The sequence below is a fragment of the Cricetulus griseus genome, chromosome 2, assembly GCF_003668045.3.
Source record: "Cricetulus griseus strain 17A/GY chromosome 2, alternate assembly CriGri-PICRH-1.0, whole genome shotgun sequence".
Classification (NCBI taxonomy): Eukaryota; Metazoa; Chordata; class Mammalia; order Rodentia; family Cricetidae; genus Cricetulus; species Cricetulus griseus.
In genome coordinates this window covers 448274334-448297144 of record NC_048595.1, presented here as the reverse complement: position 1 = coordinate 448297144, position 22811 = coordinate 448274334, and the positions used below count along the sequence as shown (strand labels likewise).

General features: G+C 38.8%; 1 protein-coding gene across 14 annotated transcripts in view; it reads right to left on the bottom strand.

Moving 5' to 3' along the window:
- Pam (peptidylglycine alpha-amidating monooxygenase) overlaps positions 1 to 22811 on the bottom strand; it is a 265814-nt gene that overhangs the window by 47966 nt on the left and 195037 nt on the right. For 13 of the 14 annotated variants that reach the window (XR_003481650.2, XM_035441157.1, XM_035441158.1 and 10 more), the window contains 6 exons: positions 22154 to 22221; positions 21027 to 21107; positions 20676 to 20752; positions 19293 to 19396; positions 9709 to 9893; positions 7748 to 7819 (listed from right to left, as the gene is read on the bottom strand). Coding sequence is in view for 13 of the 14 variants with exons in the window: in XM_035441157.1 (XP_035297048.1) it covers positions 7748 to 7819; positions 9709 to 9893; positions 19293 to 19396; positions 20676 to 20752; positions 21027 to 21107; positions 22154 to 22221 (587 nt within the window). In the remaining variant the exon portion in view is untranslated. The remainder of the gene's footprint in view (positions 1 to 7747; positions 7820 to 9708; positions 9894 to 19292; positions 19397 to 20675; positions 20753 to 21026; positions 21108 to 22153; positions 22222 to 22811) is intronic. The other variant, XM_027397706.2, reaches the window with a different exon arrangement.

Sequence of the window (22811 nt, the reverse complement as noted above, 5' to 3'; positions counted from 1 at the left end):
TATCTTCCATTGAGGTCTCTGATCCACTTTCAATTGATCCGGGTAACACACAAGGGTCTAATTTAATTCTTCTACATATCGACAGCCAGCTTTCCCGATACCATTTCTAGAGCATCCTTTTGACACTTTGGGTCAGTAGGTGGCTGTTTAAGAGGGGATATGGCTGTGGACATGGAAGGAAGGGATGCATTGACAGGGAGGGTTAAATCAAAATAAGGTTACATGAGAAGGCTGTATGGTAATCTACTATTTTATAAGCTGACTATGAAATGTAATTTTTAAAGGAGTTTGAACTGAGAAAGCAGGCATGAATGGCTAGTGCTGCCCCCAGAAGTCACAGAGTATTAAACAAAAATCCCAGATCCAGGCATGGAACATCTCCCCATGAGCTCTTTGTCAGAATTATTCTCTCAATCCCAACAGTGAATTTGCCCTTCTCTCTCTTATGACCAAAAAGTCCAAATTATACTGCTTGTGAGCGTTTTGTGCCTCCTGACCACAAGTGCTCATCATGGATTCCCACCATCCTCTGAGGGTTGTCACGCTGAGACAAAGGTTGTTCCCTTCCTCCCAACAGACCCAGGCCCTGGTCTGGACTTGAAACCTATGAGGTGATGTTGAAGCCTCTCTCTCTCTGCTGACTGGCTTGTGATTCACAGAGCCCTGCCTCCTTGGAGCCCTTGGGTTATAGTCCAGACAAGTCCCCTCACCTCTGTCTACCCCCACATCTCTGAGTGGTTTTCTCTAGTTCTACTCTGAGACTGTCTGCTAAGATAACCACATAGTTCATTTCCAAATCTGGGATACTTTGGGTGAGGCAGAGCATGCTATTAGTATTTGTGCTGGGAAAAAAATGTGGCTGATCCTAGAAAGCTGTATGTTACTATATTTTTGGCTGACTGGTAACAGTCATGCAAGTGGCTTTCAGCCCATGGAGAACAGCAGCGGTAGCCACTTCGTTTTAGGTTAGCATGACCTCATAACTTTGCTGACCTCCTCATATAATTTAACATTTCATCTCTCTGACATAGCTATTATTATTTCCCTCATACTAGGTGTGGAAACTAAAGGCATTTCCATGTTGCCTGAGGGTAGGAAGTTAAGCAGGGACTCTTAGCACAGAGTCTTACTAAGTTACCTTTTACTGACGTTTGGATAAACTTGTGTCTGCTAAGTACTTGCAGGCCAAAAATTGTTTCTTTTTTCTAATTATTAACAGGGTGGAAATTTAATCAGATTATTGTAAAACATCTCAGAATTCTGTAGGAAGAAGTCCATTAACAAATACATGCCATTGGCACCCAGAGTATGGGTTAAATAAACCTCTTTTTTAAAAAGAGAGTTCCATTGTTTTGGGTATTTTGTTACAGTAACAAAAGCGACAAACAGACCTTCTAAATTTTTCACTGTGCTGGATCCAGGATCCTTTCTCTTATTCATAGTGGCCATAAGTCTCTTCCTACAAATGTATTTCCAATCTGCCAACTACGTTATTTTTCTTTTCAATTGTCTTTCTTCCTAGTTCAGAAGCCAGGTTTACTTTGTTAAGAACTAATTTTCTCTTTGTTCCAAGTTGTCCATATTATAACGCTAGGAACCTGTAAACTAACTAACTGGTGCGTATTCACAGCATCATTTTATAAAAGGGAGCTGAAGTTTACTGACCAGTCTCTGTGTTAGGCAACAGTAGAAGACTATTCTGTTTTTCTCATCAGTTTTACCTACCGCCATCAGCATCACCTTTCACGCACGATCAAATCATACGCAGTAGTTAAAACAGGTTTTGCACATTTAAAATATCTCTGAGAATGTAGAAATTATGACATAAATGTCAGTCACGAAATAACTTCTTTTCTTATCCGCTACCACATTCCTACTCTTTAGTGCAGTTCCTATCAGGGGAGTGCCCAAGAAATGACTCCAGGATTCTACGAGAGTAGCTCGTGAAGACGTTGCCCTTTACTTCCGTATCAGCAGAGAGAAATAATTTTCCTTGATAGCTTTATCCTGCGGAGGGATCCCATTCGTTCCTCAACATCCAATAACACTTTGATTGCTGTGAAATGCACAGGCAGGTCTCTCATGGCATTTGACTGAGACGGTTTGATATTTGGAAAAACACAATTAGAGTAGCAACCAATGTGCTGAGGAAATGGGAGTTCACAGTCCACACAAATGTAAACAACAACTAAACTCTAAGTTTCTAAGGTGTGTGCTGGCATTAATCACCTAAGGGGACAATAAGAAATTTTCTACTTGGTAGGAACTGACAAGGTATTCCAAGTAACCCCAATAATTACATGTAGCAAGCCAATAATTACATGTAAGATAACCGATTAATGAGAATGATGCATGGAATGGAAAAAGCATTTTTTTTTAAAAAATAATAGTTAAATATTTGGTTTTAAGATAAAGTCATAACTGACTATTGATTAATTTTGATTTGGTTTATCGATTATTTACTAGTTATTAACTCACAATGTTTATTCTTCAGCCTTGGAGTAACAAACATGAGACCATGATGCCCAGCTCAAGGCTCACATATGAAATGGATCTTCTTACAAGAGAATGGAAGATACTCAAGAAATATCAAATAGGAGGAGGCTCTTGCAATTGCCATGTACACAGAGCTATAAGGGAAGGCACAGCCATGTGATAAATGATCATTCACACTTTGATATCAGGGAACCGATTCTAAACAGCACTCAGTCAGCTTCCCAGAGGCTTGGAGGGATTTAGAACTGTGTTTGATAGATGAGTTCAATAAACAAAGACTTGTGAGTAACTCATAAATCACAACAAACTGATACATTTTAGCAAATGAGACCATACACAAGAACTGTAGTATATTTAAAACTGGGCCAAATAACATTGAGGCTCCCTGGAGTCGCTAAGAGGATAATATTAAAATCACGGGGACTTTGTAAGGAGACCAAACTAATGTCTCATTCTGAACAGGGCTAACAATTACACATTTCAGTTACTACATCTGGTGTGTCTCACCCCTAGTTTACCAGATCTTACTATCGAAAGACTTTCCATTCTACTGCCATGGCTCTAACTTGCCACTCTGTTTCTTGGTTTTTGCTTATTTGATAAGACATGCCAATGATAATTCATTTTTGTTAGCATACAACTACTTCGAAAGTATTCTGTTTCACAGAAGGTGTCAATAACCTTCACCTGACTGGGGTCACGGAGTGTTTTCCTCTACAAATTGTATTTTTGTCCTATTCTCCATGCCTAGGGATGACAGCTGATCGTTCTGACCTTTGAGTGGAAAGATTGATTATATGAGGGCACAAAGACTCCAGTGAGAAGAGTTCTGAGCAAACTGAATGAAACTGTCTCAGGTCCTATCTGCAGCAAAAGAAATGCTGTCCAGAGGACAATGCACTATTCTGAGGGTGCGCTGGGACTGTCCATTTGTGCTTTCAACTCCATCTGGAGGTGTGGAAAACACTGAACCACACCCCTACAAGCAACACAATTTAGGAGCAGCAGCCATATTCTGAATTTTAAGGAAAGCAATACTGAATTCCAACGCTTCTAAATATACCTGTACAGATTCTCGTTTGAGTCAGGTAAGCTATCTTTCTAAATAATGCCGACAGAAACATCAGGCTGTACCTCTGGTGCAGCGAACAAGTGTGAGGTGAAGTAAGGAAAACTTAGAAAACAAGCATTAGTTTTCTAAAAGTGTCAGCAGAGACTTGAGAGGCCTGTGAATGTGTCCACAACTGCTCTGGGAGATGTCAGCATCACTTCCTTCCAGACGGCTTGCTAGGACTCATTTCCTTCACCCACAACCGCTGTAACTGGATTCACGTATATACAGTAACGCATTGTGTAGTCTATTGTACTTATTATATGTGTGGGCACTGGCCTACTTGTTTACTGTGAACTTATTAAATAGAGGTTATCACTCACTGTTTATTGTAATCACATATGTAGGTAATTCTTCACAATGACATAAGGGATGGTGATATTTCTATTTTTAGCACAGAAACATGGTAGTTTGTTCACATGTAAGCCCATATACAGAGAAATGAGATATTTAAAAATCAGCAGGAGTATAACCTAATTATGCAGCCATTAAAAATATTTGTTGCAGGTTGGGTATGTACCTTAATAGTTAATACTTGGCTAACATTACCTGGGTTGGATTCTCAGCACTGAAAAAAAATTAACTCGTGCAACAGTCTTATTTTATTAAGAAATATGCAAAATATTATAGTTTTTAAAAGAGTTTATAAATTATATGTATATATGTCATGGTCTAATATAAATATTCTCCATATGATGTATATATGTGCATATGCATTTAAATATATGTGTAACATATATTTCACATGCAGGTATTTCTTTGTGCTATCAACCTTTTGTTTATTTACAGTTTGTATAGTTATCTTCTATACTGGGTAGTGCTTAAAAGCTCAAAGCAACCATTATTTAGAAAGCCCTGCAGACCTGTGGAACACCTTGTGAAGATGTTTTCAGGTGTTGCATTATCTAAGACAATTTGAAGGGTAAGACTGTTACATAGTAGTGGCTCTTTGGTGTTTCAGAAATGACACCACCTGAGACAGAGTCCGAGATATGCTTGCAAAGCATTCTGGGGAAGGCCGGAGTGCTAAGAGAAAGCACAGATGTCACACCACACCCCTATGGCTTCAGGAGACTCAGATGTCAACTGACTTTCTGTCAAGATTAATGCTCTGGGAACAAATAAGAATTTCAAAGAAAAGAAAGAAAAAAAATAGATGAAGCCATGCTAAAAGAACAGTTGGGTTTAATTGGATATTTTTTCCATGTTGGAAACACATTCTGATTGGCTAGCCTAGATGACCAGCAAGCCCAGGTACCTTCCTATCTCCATCCATCCAGTGCTAGGGTGCAAAGCATGCCACTGTACCCACTTTTGTGTGGGTGCTGGGATCCAATTCAGATCTTCATGCTTGCATGGCAAGAACTTTCCCCATGGAGCCATCTCACCAGTCCCTGCAACTATATTTTTTTTTTATTTCAGTTAATGGAATATGGGACATTCCTCATGCACTTTTATGATCGTAGTAAAGTTTATACTTTTAAAAAGACAGTATTTATTACATGTCCTGTCTTTTCTCTACCTGTTAGATTTCCCGTGAATGCTGAGTACATAGTTTCTATACGTAGGTTTACACACAGATAGCACATTACAATTTTATGTGTATGTGTATGCACTATGCATACGTGTAGAAATATCTATATTATGTGCAAGGCAACTTGTACCTGGTGGTCAGCACAGGGCTTGCCTTCACATACAGGTTCCTGACGTTACAGGTCACTGTTTCTTTCTTTCTTTCACAACTGCTGTGCTCTATCACAGTTTGAGACTTCCCATGGAACCAATGTAGATGAAATCTGTAGCTCTGCAGCTAGCACTACACAAATAATTTAGACCTACATTTATTGGAGATGAAGACATTAAAAGAGATAATACAGTGTGGAGGAATACATGGGAACAAATAGAGCCAGAACAACAAAATAAAGCAATGGGTTAAGTTTAAGGGCTCGATTTAAAAATTATGCTACATGGGGTAATTTATTTGAATAATTACAGTCCTCCTACTAGCTATTTGGTCAGCATGACTTCCTAGGGAGTGAAATAAATAGATACTTTGTGCACACAAATGTCTCTTTGAAGAATAGGCTGCTCTCTCAGTAATGAGTAGATCTGTCCTGTGCATTGTAAAGAAATAGATTGATCTCATTAGAATATCAGATAATCTGGACAAATGTGCATAGTTTTTGTGTCTCTACTTAAATCTTTAGCTGATGGCCTTCAGTGACCAGTGGTCTAACACAGAGACCACAATGGCCACTGGCGTGGCTTTGTGAGTTACTACTTTACAGAATGTTGGAGGGGATAATGGACACACCCATTCCAACACATGCGCACCAGCGCGGCTGTGGGAATAATATCTCTTTCCAAGTTATATGAATTTCTTTACAGTACTTTTCTTTTTCAATTATAAGCAGAAGAAAACAGAAACAGAGTTCTGGGCACACTGGGCACACTGAAAGTTTGACGCCATGAAACAAAGGGAAACTAACGTGGCAAATACCAAGGTGTTTTAAGGGTAGCAGTGTGTATGGCTGAAACTCCCTGGATCTTAGTAGGAAGAATGATTTGCTCATAAGGTCTTTCAGCTTTTAACCCGGATCAACTAACTAGGCTATGTGAAAAGGAAATGATAATCCAGCCTCAGGTTACATAGCCACAAACAACACTCTCGGTTTGATGCCGTCACATGTGCAACAGTGTTTGCGAAGGAATTTTAAGACTGTTCAAATTGTTCCAAAGACATAAGTTCAAACTGTGTCCAGTGTCAAAAGAATTATTTGTAAACCTGGGAAAATTTCAACACAGTGACATTAAACTATGTTAGTATGTCTGTAAGCAGGCTGCTGCTCCCCGAGTTCCTAACAAACATATCAACAGGATCAATAAACTTAGCTATGTGAAGTTATGATCACAGTTTTTTAGCACAAAATCATCTCCCTGGTTTTGGCTTAACACATCTACAGAAGCCCCTGAAGCTAAGCTGCGTTTTAAAATACTTCACTTTAATGAGGTGTTTTCTTTTTTGCATACTCGTGTGTGTTTGCATTTGTATGTGAAGGGGAACCTGTGTGTGGAGGCTAGAGGCTAATGTAGCCTTTTTTCTTCAATTGATCTCTATTTTCCAAGGTGGGGTATTTTGCTGAACCCAGAGTTCACCCATTTGGCTAGTCTAACAGGCCAGCTTGCCCTGGGGATCCCTTGTTTTGGCCTTCCAAGCTCCGAGATTAGAGCTGGGACACCATACCTGCCTGCCTTTGTTGGGAGTGGTGGAGACTCCAGCTCTGTCTTCACGCTTCCTCAGCAAGTGCTTTTCCCATGGAGCTACTCCCTGATCCAAACTTCCATACATTGTTCATAGAAGGCATTCATTTATTTGTCTTACATGGACATGTTACTGCATTAATATTAAGCTATTGTTTAAAAACATACTGTATTCAGTCTGAAGCTACTTAACTGGAGGTACATTATAATACCTAACACAAAACACTATTTTCTTTCTTTTTTTTTTCTTTCAAAACACTATTTTTCTAAACAACTGGCAAGAGACCAAAGCTCTGGAGATGACTTTCTGGCTGCCAGCACATGTAGTTTCTGACGTAACAGCTACACACAGTACTCCTTCAAATACACAGAACAACAGGGAAAAGGATGCCGTCAGAACTCATGACAATATAACACAAGACTGTGAAGGCATGCCAGCAGTGAAAAGAGTGACTTCAACAGGCAGGCTTAACTCTCAATTTCCTTTTGCTTGAAATGCAAATATAGCTAACAAACATAAGCGTTTCCTTGGAAAAGTTCACTGGATTTCAAAAGCAGCCCAATGCTTTTTTTTTTTTTTTTTTTTTTTTTGGCTATATTTGCACGTCTATGAACTATATTAAAAAGTGACACTATTATATAATATATAAACTGAAGCACAGATAGAGATGCCTAAGAGGACTAAATTACACTAATGAATTTTGCTTTCCTGGCTAAGCACAACTGACCATTTCCTTATAAATTATGCATTATATCAGAACAGTAATGATAGGGTTTGAGGCTGATACAGAGATATGAACTATCTGATGGCTTCATAATTTGGCCGCCTCTTTTGACAACAGACTTTTGTAGACTAGTTAGAGAAATAAGTGTACGTACCCTGCTCTAGGACCTCGTCCTCTCCATGCTTTGGCTGCTGGATTAGAGCCGTCTTATCTTTGTTTTCTGGTTCTGTAAAGGATCAAAAAAGCTGAGGGTGAACTGTCAGCAGATATCACATACTTTACTAGTTTAGTGGGATTCGGCCATCAGAACAGCAATATTGTTCAGAATCTTGTGTTAATTACATTATCAGGAATCTTTATGGTAGAAATGCTGTCATCACAAACTCCTGCCACCCCCAGTGTAACTACCAGTTACCTGTCTTGTTAGGTAAGCAGGGCAGCTGGTTTTGGTAACATATTAATTATAGAGCATTAAAAAAAATGTTTCCACAAACTAGTCATATTCACTTTTTAAATTGACCTTAATAATATTTTAAGGTGCTCCAAGAAAATATAAACTTACATTTTCTAAAGAGATTAGCATCTTAGTAAATGACCTGAATACTAGTTGCTGTGGCATTCCATCGTTTAATTTACAAAACCTCATAAGGTCTCAGTGTAATTCATGTTGTGGAATTACTTTAGCTATGTAAAGATATGTTACATTTGTTTATGCAGCAGAATATTACTTACTTACTTCATAACTAATAGTAAGTCTCTGTGTCTTGATTTGGGAGCTAGTTGGTGGCCTAAAAGAAACAGTCTGGTACAACTTCATGCAGTAAGACAAGACAGGGTGTGTGTTCTGCGATTTTAAACTACAGGAAAGACACTCATGTATGACCCTTCTGCAGATGAACAATAAGCTAAAGCATGAATTTGAGAATCAAACCCCAAAAGCAAAGATCAGGAATGTCAAGAATTAACTTGTATTTGAAAAGGCGCATTGTGCAGAAATGGCTGGAGATGATAAGCATTTTCACTATTTAGGATGTGGTACAAATTACAAATCTTATAGGTCATTTCTGCCTACAGAAGGAACGAGGTAAGGAAAGTAAAAACTAACGGGAATTATATGAAGGAAGGTTTACCTTTGTGGGACTGGGTGCAAAAATAACAGTCTCGTGTGTGTGTGTGTGTGTGTGTGTGTGTGTGTGTGTGTGTGTGTGTGTGTTCGCGTGCGTGTGCACGCACGTGTGCGTGTGTGCAGGCCAGTGGTTGGCTCCCAGTGTCTTCCATGAGCATTCTCTCTCTTATGTTTTGACATGGGCAGCTCATAGAACCTAAAGCTTGCTGGACTGGCTGGCTAACAATCCTCAGAAATCCTTATGTTTGTACCTCTGCAGTGCTGGGATTATTGACACGTGCTGTTACTGTGCTAGTGACCAAACTCAAGTACTATTCGTGTATGACAAGCACTTTTCCTACTGAGCCATCTCTCTGGCCCCCTTTTGTGTATGTGTATGGTCTCTCTCTCTCTCTCTCTCTCTCTCTCTCTCTCTCTCTCTCTGTGTGTGTGTGTGTGTGTGTGTGTGTGTGTTACACACTGTATCGTGCGTATATATTCATGTATGGGATGTGCGTGTTTCTATACATTACTACACATGTTTGTGGGGGGCAGATGTCATCAATGATATCTTTCTGAATCACTCCTCTTATTTTTCCAGACTCTATCTTTACTGAACCAGAAGTTCCCTGATTTGGTGAGGCTGGATGGCCAGGAGAGCTGTAAGATCCCCCTGTCTCTGTCTTAGTAGTATGCACAGTTGTGCACCGCTGTATCTAGATTTTACACCAGTGCTGGGATCTGAACTCAGGGCCTCATGCTTTCCTGCTAAGCACTGTGTCAACTGAGCCATTTCTCTAGTGCCCTCTTTTACTGTTTTGATGGAGATAAATCAGGGAGTGGGAACTGTATATGAAAGAAAGAGAGGAGATAATGTGGGTGCATAATGACTGACTAAAGAGGCTAAAATGATATTAGATTAATCATACAGCCATATAGTCACATCGTCAACAACAAATGGAACTCCAGAGCACCAGACCACAGGACACTCTGTTAAATATCCGACTCACCTCTGTGATGCCCATGTATCATAACCATGTCAGATTTTACAGGAATTGGAATATTGGCCTCTGCTGGTATGGTTCTGAACATATCTGGATCCACATTCTGTGTACAGGTCATGAAGGAAACGGCATATTTGGCTTCCATGTAATACATAATGTATAAGTTGCACATTTCATCACTAGAAGTGCCGCTGTAGGGGGAATAAAGTAGGTAGAATATATAAACTGCTCACATAAAACAAACACATAATGCAAGATAAACGAAAGCAGGAAATCTGCCAAAAACTGCATCTAATTTATATTTTTCATTAAAACCTATCACAATCCCCAACATTAAAAGCACATTATCACTGGGCGGTGGTGGCGCACGCCTTTAATCCCAGCACTCAGGAGGCAGAGGCAGGCAGATCTCTGTGAGTTCAAGACCAGCCTGGTCTATAAGAGCTAGTTCCAGGACAGCCTCCAAAGCCACAGAGAAACCCTGTCTCAAAAACAAACAAACAAACAAAAAAGAAGCACATTATCAAAGGTGTAATTCCACCTCCCGGAGGCTTATTGGTTTCTGGGTACTCTGTGGACATCACCCAGGATCACAGGTGAAAGCGGTAGTTAAGTAGCTCAGAGATGCAGTTTTTTTTCCCTCCTAAATCCTTTTACTTTTTATTTACCTTCCATGTTATAAAACCCATACATAAGTCAACTACATTTTTAATGAATTACGGTGTTCTAGTTCTAATTATCAACTTTTAGGCACCTAGAATCAACTAGTATTCTAGCTTATCTCTTTTGCTCTGAAAACAAACAAACAACATTCCAGCTAAAAACAAATTAGGGGAGGAGAGGCTGTATTTCAACTTGTAGGTTACAGTCCATCATTAAAGGAGTCAGAGCAGAGGCTCAAGGAGGAACTTTAAGCAGAAATGATGGGGGGGGGGGTGTCTGCTGGCTCATTCGCAGGCTCAAGCTTAGCTTGCTTTCTTATAAGCCCAGGGCCACCAGCCTAGGTATAGTGCCATCTACAGCGGGCTGGGCCCTTCTACATCAACTAACAATCAAGTAAATTCCCCAAATGCAAGACACTAGGCTAACTGATCTAGGCAGTGCTTCCATTGAGACTCCCCTCGCAGGTGACTGTAGCCTGTGCAAGAGATGGTAGAAGCTAAGTAGGACATCTGGAAAGGGAGTACCAGTGAATGATCTAGATTAGATTCACCTGCTGGCAAGACTGGGCGATTGTTTGGAAGCAGCGGCCTAAGAGTGGGTGGCAGTATTCCTTGCTCTGGGGTCCTGGGCTAAGAGAAGGTGAACAGAATACAGATGCATGCAATCATTTTCTCTCTGCTCTTGACTATAAATGTTGCTAGCTGCTTCAATTTCCAACTGCCTTTTATTTCCGTGCAAAGATGGTCTGTGACCTGGAATTGTGAGCTAATAAACCCTTTCTTCCTTAAGCCATTTTTTAAAACGCAGGGTATATGATCAAATCAACAGAAACAAAACTAGGACAGATGGTAAAATTTAAAACTCTCCAACAGGAATATCATGTACTACAAGTACACTTACTGGAAACTTGTTTTGGATTCCTTGCCTCCTTTCCAAGGCCTGGTGCCACCTAAAGAATCATAAGTGTAACCCTAATATCTGACCTTGCAACTACAGCGAAGGCGCAAGGAATGAAAGAATGACCAGCAGTGAGTCCCAGTAAATTCTGCTTAACCTCTTCTAAGGGATGTGCTTGCTCGTCTTACCCAGGTAGAACTGTACAGCTGATAGCTAATAATAAACATCGACGTTTAAAACACTGAAACATCTATTTCTAAGAAAACAGTTCCAGGTGATAGAAATAACACCCAGTTCTTTACAAAACAGGCGTCCTTCCTCAGTCACTACGGGCTACCAGGTAGTTACTAAGCAGGCTTTGTAGCCATACATTTCAGAAGGCTTGTATAGCTACTTAGTTCTGGAAAAAGCATTTCCTTTTGGTTCTCAGTTGTAACAATTTTCAGCAAGCCTCATCAAAAAACAGCTTGAAAGCAGACTGCCCTGGAGAAATTCATCCGTGTTGATTTTTCCAGCAGTGCTGTGCAGCAATCAATTCTTTTCCATAGCAACATAGATGACATCAGCAAGAAAAGGGGAAAAAATAAAAAATCTTTTCCAATTCGGATTCGATTCCTGTAAGCTGTGAAAACGTATGGCCCCGGTGAGAGCTTAGGAATAGGCTCTGGAAATGAGGAGAAGCTCTGTTAATGCTTCCCAAATCATTTGGCTTCTTACACCAAATCTGATATATGTCATTTTAACTACTTTTTCCATGAAATAAAAGCAAATAGTCGAGCGAAGCAATCCCAAGCAAACACCTGTTCACTGTGCACTTCCTCATGGTGTCAACACAGCATCCAAAATTCTATTTGAGCAGGTTGAGGGCTGGTCAGAAAATGATCTGCTCTAAAAGGAACCGGTGATCCCATAATAAAAGATCACAAGCAAAGGAAGCTTTTGCCTTTCGCCTGCTTGCCCTCACTCTCACAGGCAAGTTCATCTATGATGCTGAGTCTTCGCTGCTACAGAATCTATTCTTTGGGATTCCAAGGATTACTGAAGTAGAAACACCCAGCATTGGAGAGTGAACAACACTCATTCTTGGTTTTTCCATCTGCAGACAGACATTGTTGGACTAGCTGTAAAAGCAGCCTGTAAGCTTTTGTAATAAATTCCCTTTTAATATACACAGATTCATTCTACAAGTTCTGTTCCTCTAGAGAACTCTTGACTAATACGAGACCCATAACCCCTAATAAAACAGAAATATTAATTAAAAGTTCCTACCACCTGCAACAAAAAGCCAGAGCCAGATGGGTTTAGCATAGAATTCTATCAAACATTTAAAGAAAACATAATGGCCATACTCCTCAAATTATTCCATAAAATAGAAACTGAAGGAATATTGCTTAATTCTTTTTATGAAGCCATTATTACCCTGATACCAAAGCCACACAAAGAGTCAACAGAAAAGAACGACATTTACCAATATTCCTTATGAAACTAAATTCAAAGGTTCTCAATAAAATTCTTATAAATCAAATTCTAGAACACATCAAAAAGATCGTCCACCATGATCAAGTTGGCTTCATCCCAGAGATGAATGGATGGTTCAACACAGGTAACCCAATAAATGTAATGCACCATGTAAGTTTACTAAAAGACAAAAATCAAATCCCTTCATGGCAAAAGTCTTAGAGGGACTAGGGATATTTCCTAGGTAGGGTTACTATTGATGTGATGAAACACCATGACAAAGCAAGTTTGGGAGGAAAGAGTTTATTTAGCCCATTGTTGAAGGAAGTCAGGGCAAGGTCTCAAACAGGGCAGGAACCTGGAGGAAGGAGCTGATGCAGAGGCCATGGAGGAATGCTGCTTACTAGCTTGTTCCACATGGTTTGCTCAGCCTGTTTTCCTGTAGAACCCAGGACCACCAGCCCACAGTGGGCTAGGCTCTCACTCTGCTATAACCAATTAAGAGAATGCCCTGTAGGCTTGCCTATAGCCTTATTTTATAAAAGCATTTTTGTACTTGAGGCTTCTTCCTCTCCAATGACTCTAGCTTCTGTCAATTTGACATAAAACTAGCCAGCACAGGCTACAAGGGCTATATCCTAACATAATAAATGTAATTCATAGTAAGTTCACAGACAACATCAACCTTAAAAGAAGAGAACCTCAAAGCATTTCCACTAAAATCAGGAATAAGACAAGGCTGTCCACTGTCTCCATACTTATTTGTGGTGGTTTGAAAGAAAATGGCCTTGTTGGAGGAGGTGTGCCTGAGGCTAAAGTGAAGAGTTTTAGATTAATTCCACTGGCAGAGAAATCTCAAAACAGCCTAGTATAGACTCTGTTTTGTGGTTATTAACTATGATGGAGATTTATAATGAAAAGTAGCAAGCTGAGAAAATAAAAGTACAAAATGTACATATTGAGAAACAGGGCACTACCAGCCGGTGGTAGTCTGTACAACAAGAAGCAAAGAGCAACCAAAACCAAAAATGCAGTCCCCCTACTCACTCTGACCACGCCCTCACAAGCCCTCAGGTATTCTTGTAGCCAGCCCCTAAGAAGGCGTGGCTACAGCTTCCCCTACACCAGGACGTGGAATACAGCTAAAGCCTGTATTCAGTGAGATAAATGAATTAAGAAATGGAATAAAGGGAGTGGTGACCTCAGGGCAAGATCCCACCCAGCTAAATTTCCAACTTGTGAAAAGGAATTAAAGAAAAGCTTGGAGCCAGGTGTGGTGGCGCACACCTTTAATCCCAGCTCTCCATAGGCTGAGACAGGTGGATCTCTGAGTTTCAGGGCAGACTGGGCTACAGATCCAATTTCAGGGCATCCAAGTTTAAGCAGTGAAGAAAACCAGAGAAAACAGAAAGCTCATGAAGATGTAACTGAATTGGAGAGTCATGCTCCAGCCCCAGTAAGCAGCAGAACTTGACAGTTTTAGCCACGTGGTTCTGGCTTTCTAGTCAAGAATAGAAGAATGGGGGTTAGGGAATTTGCTTCTCTGTATAAGGAAAGTCTTTGAGGCCAGGCATGTGTTCACTGGAGGTACTGCCTGGAGGATGCAAAGATAAGCTGATAAATAATTTATACATATTGGCTACTATAAGGAAAATTTCATTGGGAAGGCTGGATAGAAAGGAACATGCTTACTTCCTATCTACCACTATCTGGACTTGTAGTCTAGGGAACTGAGCTCTTCCTCTCCAACAGGGAGCCCATCACAAGCTAAGGATGATTAGGAATCAAGGCTTCGCAGCAGAAGCACACACAGATCGTTAGTTTTATCCCACAATCTTTCATGTTTTTTCACATCTTAAAACAACAGAAAACAACAAAATAAACAAACAAGAAACTACATATATCTTACTGACTAGTTTCTGTATTCCTTAGGGAGTATTTTGATACACAAACCAGAATTTTCAACAGAGATCAACATGTGTGCAATTCACCTGCTCATCTGAATACTTAGTCACATGGAAAGTGGTGGAGCAGGAAGGTTTATCCTTGTGTCTGCCTTAGTTCCTGGCTATTGAAACGTTCCCAAGTGACAATGCTGTCTCTAAAATGACGACTGTGGGTACCAGCAATATTCCAATATTGCAGCACTGCACTACTGTTAGAAGCAAGGGCCAGTGTGATAATTTCTCCTTCACACTGTCATATTTAATATCAGCAGCTTTAAATCTGATATGGCTAGTGATCCTGGAAAGAATGAAAACCTCAAGAAGTGAATGGTGAATGATGAAGAATAATCCTTTTTAATAGCTGTGTCTAACTTACCATGTTGTTATACACAGCCTCTGATATACCATACAGCGAAAAGTTGATTTGGTTCAAATGTATATGTGTGTTTTTGTGGTATTTCTGAAAAATACTTATCTGTATTTATGTGTCAACAGTCTATCTCAGTGTCACAGGGGCTTTTATAAAAATACCTTATAACAGAAAGGTACAGAATGAAGATTTAAGAAAGTGCCAAGGATTCTGAAATGAGTCATTAGAAAACTCCCAAGTCCATAGGTCACGGTTAGATGGCAGGCAGCAACACTCTACAGGCTCAATGGTGCCCTTGCCTAGTCCCATTTCTTATTGTCAACAGAAGCTGGATTTACAAATAGCCAAAATGGGTCATAATAACTTGGAAATTAGTATGAAATTCTTAATAATTTATTTTATAAAAGTTACATGCTTTCAAGATGCACAATAGGGGTCATTGTTTATTATCTACCTTCCCCTTTGCAAATACTGTGCTTCAAGATTTTGATTAGTGAAAAAGGCACGCGGTAGAAAGGACATTATTTTGGAGAAGAGTCATGACTAGAAGAGAAAGACAGTGACGAGGAAAGTAATGCAGGGTGACTATGAACAGGGTATATTACACACGTCCATGAAATGTCACAATTGACAGTCACTGTTTCAGATATAATAAAGTAACACTGAAAAATAAATGCAAATGGTAATCAAAGTGCTTGATTGGTTTTGAATAAACATCTTTTAGACAATATCACCATCTCTTCTGTTAATATTTGCATGAAATAAAACATTTCACGTGCAAATAGGACCACTAGGTAAATGCTACCTGATGATTCCCAGGATTTAGAAATTTTTGTCTAAAACATTTAGGGATGATTATCTGACTTAATTAGCTTGACTGACTCACTTAAATAGAGTCTATTTATTTGTTTAGACTTGACTAAATATTTGAAATTAATTTAGAGAAATGTTTCATTGAATGCAAAATATGTACCATCATTAGGCATAAATTATCACTTCACAGATTCACTTGTGCAATGTTATTGGTATATACCTTAGACAGTGTCTTATATATTATTTTCTAATTTAAGATTACATTACAAGGAAACATACATTTCCATGTAATATTTTATCCTTGAGTATATTTGTAAATTTATCTAGATTTAAATACATCATTTAAAATATAATTTGAACACCACTTTTGATTGACACATCTTAATCACATTTATTAGGAACAATATTACATTTTAGCATGTGCATATAACAAAGAAAAGATTACTTTAGTATATCCACCACCTTGCATAACTATCACCTTTTTATAGCCATATACTTGAAATTTATTTATTTTTAAAATATTTATTATTGTATATCATCACTTTGTCTAACAGAAAATGAAAAGTTATTTTCTTGTCTATTTAAAAATTTATACCCTCCATTTCAACAATTTCCACTCATTCTGACTTTATTCCATCTCTGACTCCTGCTAACCATGACTCTAACTCTACCATTTTTAGATTTAACATATAAAACTAAGACCACTGGCCTGACAAGATGTTTCAGTGGATAAAGGCACCTGCCAACAAACCTAAGGACCAGAGTTCAATCCCTGGGACCCACAGGGTAGAAGAAAAGAACCAATTATCTCTAGTGATCCTGTGTCTTGCACACATAAACTGTAGGACATAGGTGTTTATGCACAACCCCCCCAATAAATGTAGTGTTTTTAAAAGTAGCATCATTTGGTATTTCTCTCTCTGTTCTTGGCTTATCTTACTCACACAAGGTCAGATTCATCCATGTTGGCACAAATCAGTCTTTCTTCTTTTAAAGGCAGAACAGTGTCCTGTTGTGTAATATTTCATGCTCTCTTTTTCTATTCATTCATGACAGACATGGAGGTTGTTAAACCAACCTGTTTTTGTTTTGTTTGAGATGATATCTTCCTGTAAAGTCCAGTCAAAATAAAGGTTGGCTTTGAGCTCATGGTATAGCCCACAAAGATCTTAAACATTTTTTAGCCTCCAAGGAGCTGGGATAATGGGTGTCACCACCATGCCTCAATCTGTTTCTCACTGGCAAGATTGTGAAATGAGACTCTAACGTAACAACTGAGTCTCCCTCTTAAAGTGCCTTTTGACAGTTAATCATGACTGCTCCAGGTAAGGAAACTTTTATCCAGGACTAAAATATTAAGCTTACTAGAGTCTCACATGGTTTCTGTGAAATATCACTCAACTGAAAATCTTCCTAGTGGGCCAAAGCCAACATAGTTTGGGGTTGATGTAGGGCAAACGTCCAAAGTCTGGGGTGATAATTCTTTAAGAACATCATGGGGCCTCAGAAGGCCGGAGCAACTACAATTTGTATCTAACTTCCTCAAGCTCGGCATCACCCCTACATCCAGTGGACTTGCCTGCCTAATACATGTGTATGTTCGGTGAGAGGAGAAAGAGGTGGGAAGTTTACAGAGTGTAATTTAATAAGGAACACACACACACACACACACACATAACATTTTCAACTGTCATCCTATAGTACCCAGTGAGATTACACCTGTTAATGTACAAAACAAAGAAACACTGTAGACAGTATCTTCCTAAATTTAAAAGGCATATTAAGCACCATAAGCATACAACATCATAATAAAAATTTTATTCATGATTAGATTTCTTTAAACTTGTCTTATTAGTTTGTTATTCTTTAGGAAAAATGTATCTGTACCATAAATTAAATATTTAAAATATAGACTCATCAAATAACTTAATTTCCTATAATAACTTAATTTCCTATATTTACTAATATAAATGAATAGAAATACTGCTTTTACTAAAGTAGTGTTTACTTTCTCTCACAAGAGGTTACTAAAGGATAGGGTAGTACCATCATCTTGGGGTATTATTTTAAAGCAAAATATACAATTTTAATAAGTCTAGAATTATTCTAGTCTCACAAAACTGAAAAAGGCCTCTGGAGACCACTCTGGCTTCTCACTCTGGCACTGTAACAAGCCATTAATTTCTATCGCAGAAATTACCTCAGAGGAAAAACTCCAAGGATAGAATCTGGCCAAGGTTGTAAGTCCCCTAACCAAATTTTTAAGGTCCTTCTGGCTAAAATAGTCTACTTTTCTCACCCTTAAGCTTGGGAATCAATACATACAAGGCTCTGAAAGTGTTTATTTTGAGCTACTTTGTTTACTGACTGAGAAGGTTAACAGAATAACCTCTGGCACTTAACTACCATTCCTGTGGCCCCACAAGAGCCCAGAACAGAGAGAAGCTGATCAATACACTCTGGATCACTTTACCTCAATTGTCAAAGGCTGTTACAGAGACAGTGGTCAAGTCCCCCCTTTCCAGCGCCCTTGTGTCTATGTTGTCAAGCCTCCCCCTTAACTATTATTCTTTATGAGAAATCAATAATTTATTTTGTTTTCCTCTAGTCTTCTCCCAAAATTTAAGAAACCGTATACAATATGAAAACTGTTTTAAAAAATACAAATTGATATTATTTCCCCATTAAACAAATGAAAACCTATCTTACAGTGACATGAGAAATCCATCAAACGATCCCCTGACCATCCTTTGTCCTACCTAGTGTGGTTCCTTGTCAAGAGTTCTGAAAACTTTACCTTCTGTAACGTCTCAAGTGGGCTAAGTGAATATCTTTGAACCTCCTTCAACACGGAAAGGCAGCACCTACATTCTTTTCTTGCAACGAGTCTAGGAGGATTTGCCTTTCATTTTAAATCTCTAATCTATTTTTGAGGCATCCTTAGTGCTTTATAAATTGTCAATATATTTTTATGACAAAAATTAAAAATATTTGATGAAGCTTCACACATTGAAAAGCAGTTATGTCTTGACTTCCCTCATTGGAAAGGGGATGGATGCTATGCTTACTTGGTCAACTAGCAACTGAAAAAAAAAAATGGTCTTCAGCATATAGAAAGAACCATGGGTCTGAGTATTAACTTTAAAATAAGGGTGAAAAGACTCCTGTGGAAAAAAATTCAGTCATCTTATTTACTTAATTAAGATGAGTCCAAAGAAGAACCAGGGTCTTGAAATAACTATAACATCCAAAGGAATGATGAGAAATGCTGTAGGCAAAAGAGAGGCCAGATTCTAAGGCTTTTCCAAATCAACCAGCTTGAGAGATAGATAATGCTAGTTTGTTGTATTTGTTATGATACCAAAAGTGTGTAATTCATTCACAGAGATAACTATTACCTGGAAGCATGGCTTAACCTGATTAGGGAGAGTGCAGAATCTTACCCAATGTGAGTGGCTTCTGTCCTTCCTTCACCAGTGAAAACACATCTTGCTGCCAGTATGTCACCAAAAGTAACATCCACTGGGTGTTCCACAGGGTAGAAAGCCTGTCCAGAAGACACACACACAATTCACTAAAATTACGACTAATACCCAGAACTACATGCTTGATTAATATGAGGCTTGGAGCACTGTGGGTAGAAAGGAAGAAGATGGGCACACAGATAGCTCTCCTGATCCTTGCACAAATAACTGCTAGACAAAATGAGTTCTCCCCTAAGTCACCAATTCCACATTAGCGCTCAAGTGCCAGACTTTAAAATAAACAAACACTATTTATATAGATCCCATGCCCAATAAGACTAAAAGAAGAGCTTTCTGGGGCTGGGCGTCGGTGGCGCTCGCCTTTCATCCCAGCACTCGGGAGGCAGAGGCAGGCGGATCTCTGTGAGTTGGAGGCCAGCCTGGTCTACAGAGCAAGTGCCAGGATAGGCTCCAAAGCTACACAGAGAAACCCTGTCTCAAAAAAAAAAAAAAAAAGAAAAAGAAAAGAAAAAAAGACGAGCATTCTGTAACCAACTGAATGATGGAGCAGAAAATACTGGCAACATATGAAGAGGTTTCTAATGACCTAATGCACCCCTCAGCCACCACCAAAATGCTTTTTCCTGCACAAATGGTAATTCACAGAGACCCCAGATGACCAACAAGCAGAGCAGAAGACAGCTTGCAATGCTCAGCCCTAAATGGGATATCCAAATCATTCCAGACCTCGTCAGAAAAGAAGGCAGAAGATTGTGACTGTTGGAGATGGTGGATGACCTCAAAGAAACAGTCTTTTCTGGACACAACAGAGCAGTTGCACGTATAAAGTCACAGCATGAAAAAGACCTGTGCAACCTCAAGGCAGACACAAATCCCAGGATGGAGGTGGGAGAGGCCGGCATGAAGTCCCACCACTAGCAGACAAACTAGTGCCATTTGATGGCTGCTGCTAGGAGAGTTCATTTTTTTTTTAATGGTGTGACACCTGGTTAGGTTGATCACATTCCTGGGTAGGGTCCACACTGAAGAGTAGACAGCAAAGTAAACTGGACTCCACCACTTAAAGAAAGGAAGGAAATAAGGAAGGAAGGGAAAAGGGAAGGAAGGAAGGAAAGAAGAAAGAAAGAAAGAAAGAAAGAAAGAAAGAAAGAAAGAAAGAAAGAAAGAAACTAGAAGTCGGGAGATTTGGTGGATCTGTGGGAAGCTGGAGAGGGTTGAGCATGATCAAAGTAAACTGTATGAAATTCTCAAAGAATCCATAAAAAATATTTCATAGAAAGAAAGCACTGCTGTCACACTGAGAGAAGTGATCAGGAAAGCATTAAACTGCGAGTTACGCACCTGTGGCAGCTGCGGGCTCTGGCGTCCAATCAGCGTCCACTGTTTATTTCTTACTCTGTATCCGCTCACTACCTTACCTTAATAAACACAAATCAGAATCGTGCAATATAATACATATTTAGAAAAGCAAAAATCCACGTTTAGTGTTTTCATTCTTTTCAATAGTAAAAGCTAAGTATTTTTAGAATTCAAAGTACTCTCTTAATGAAATAATGATGAGATGATAGTATAAAAAATCAAAGAATTTGATAAAAATGTACTTAAGGTCTAGTATAATTCAAAATTTCTATTTATAGAACCAGCAAATATATGTCAAATATTTATAATTTAACATGTAGCTTGAGTTCTTACCTAAACGATGAGTATGGACTCTGTAGGCAAACACATGCATTGGGTATGTTTTATAATGGCACGAAATATCAGAATTCACCACTATGGGAAACAAAAACAGACAGAAGTCACTATGCAGATGGAAAACATGTTTGGTTTTGGCTAAAACTGAGGTACTCATTCATTACCCAGCAGACATAAACGTTTATTCCGTGCCAGACATCTTACTAAGATGCGTCAAGAGCCTAGTGCCTCATATTTATTTACTCAAATCTTTTTCAGGCAATATATTTTGATCCTATTTTCCCCTGAAGTTTTTATTTAACAATAGATGATAAGGAGCAAATCAAAGTACTCTCTATGAAGAGAGTGGCCTGGTTTCTTATCTTTTTGTTGAAATTTATTCTGTTGAGAAAAATTAAGTTTGTTTTTAAAGTTAGTGCAAAAAGAGTTTTTGAGAATGAATATAAATAGCTAGAATCATTAAATTGGCAGCTCATATTTACAATGGGCCCATTCCATCTATTATTCTTTTAACAGTCTAGCAAATAATAAAGATGAAATAAATAGATTTTTTAAAACAGTAATAGATAAACTGTACTAAACATTAACTTTAAAAGATTCCTATTCAAACAAGCATACCACATTCAATGTGACATTTTCGTTGGATCAATGATGCCATATGTATTCTTGTAGCTTTATGCTAGCTTGGGAGACGAGGTTATTTCCATTTTGCAAATAGGAAAATTAAGAACTAAGGCTGAGCTGTGTTGGGTTTTCTAGCCTCTTGACTTTGAACCTTTCCATATCATAGTTTATACCACGGTACATTATGCAATTTAACTTTTACATCTAAAGAATGAATAGCTTATTTGTAAAATAAAATTCAGTCATTATACAACACATGACCAACCCATGGACCTCCATTCTTGGCATGTTTATAAAGAAATATTGGAAAACCAAGAAATCACTGGCTTAGACTAATTTTTAAAAATCCACTTAAAATCCAAGGATGCTAAAGAACTGGTTTATTTTTCAGTTATGCACATAAATATTGGCCACTCAATAAGCTTATAGAATGTACTATAAATGTGCTCCCACAGATTATTTGATGAGGTAATGGTAAATACTAAGTGGTCATTACTTACCTTTCTCTCCTGGTGGTATTACAGTGTCAACAGACATCATAAGGTACATGCCTGCAATCAAAGGCTGTCTAAAAGGAAAAGAAAAAAAAAAAAGAAAAGAAAAATAGCATTACTCTCAATTCTGTGATAAAGCCAAAATACCGCTTGGAAAAATATGACATCATGGCTTATAAAATGTGATTTTCATGTAAACCATTTTTGTGAAGGTATATCGTAAAAGTTCCTGGGTGGCTAATTTTATACCGGTTGTTTATGCTAAAGGTTCTGCCTTTCCAGTCAAACACCAATGTATGTGTTGTTGGGAAAGGTTTTGTTGTTGTTGTTTTAGATTTAACATTTAAAACTAAACATCAAATGAAGCAGATTATTCTCTATAGTCTGAGGAGGTCTCATTTCACCCCTTCCTTAGAAGGAAGACTGATTTCCCCTAAAATGATGGAATTCTCCCTACAAAGTGCCAATAATGTAACCAGATCCATCTGTCCTGAATTTCCAGTTAGCCCTACACACTTTGGACCTGCCAGTCCCAAAGCACGTTTCCTTGCTGTCTCTACTCTTCCTCCTTCCCTCCCCTCCCCACCCTCCCCTCCATTCCTCTCCTCCTCTCTGCAATCCTCTTTCCATCCCCCATAACTCCAACTTCTTTGGAGACTTTAAC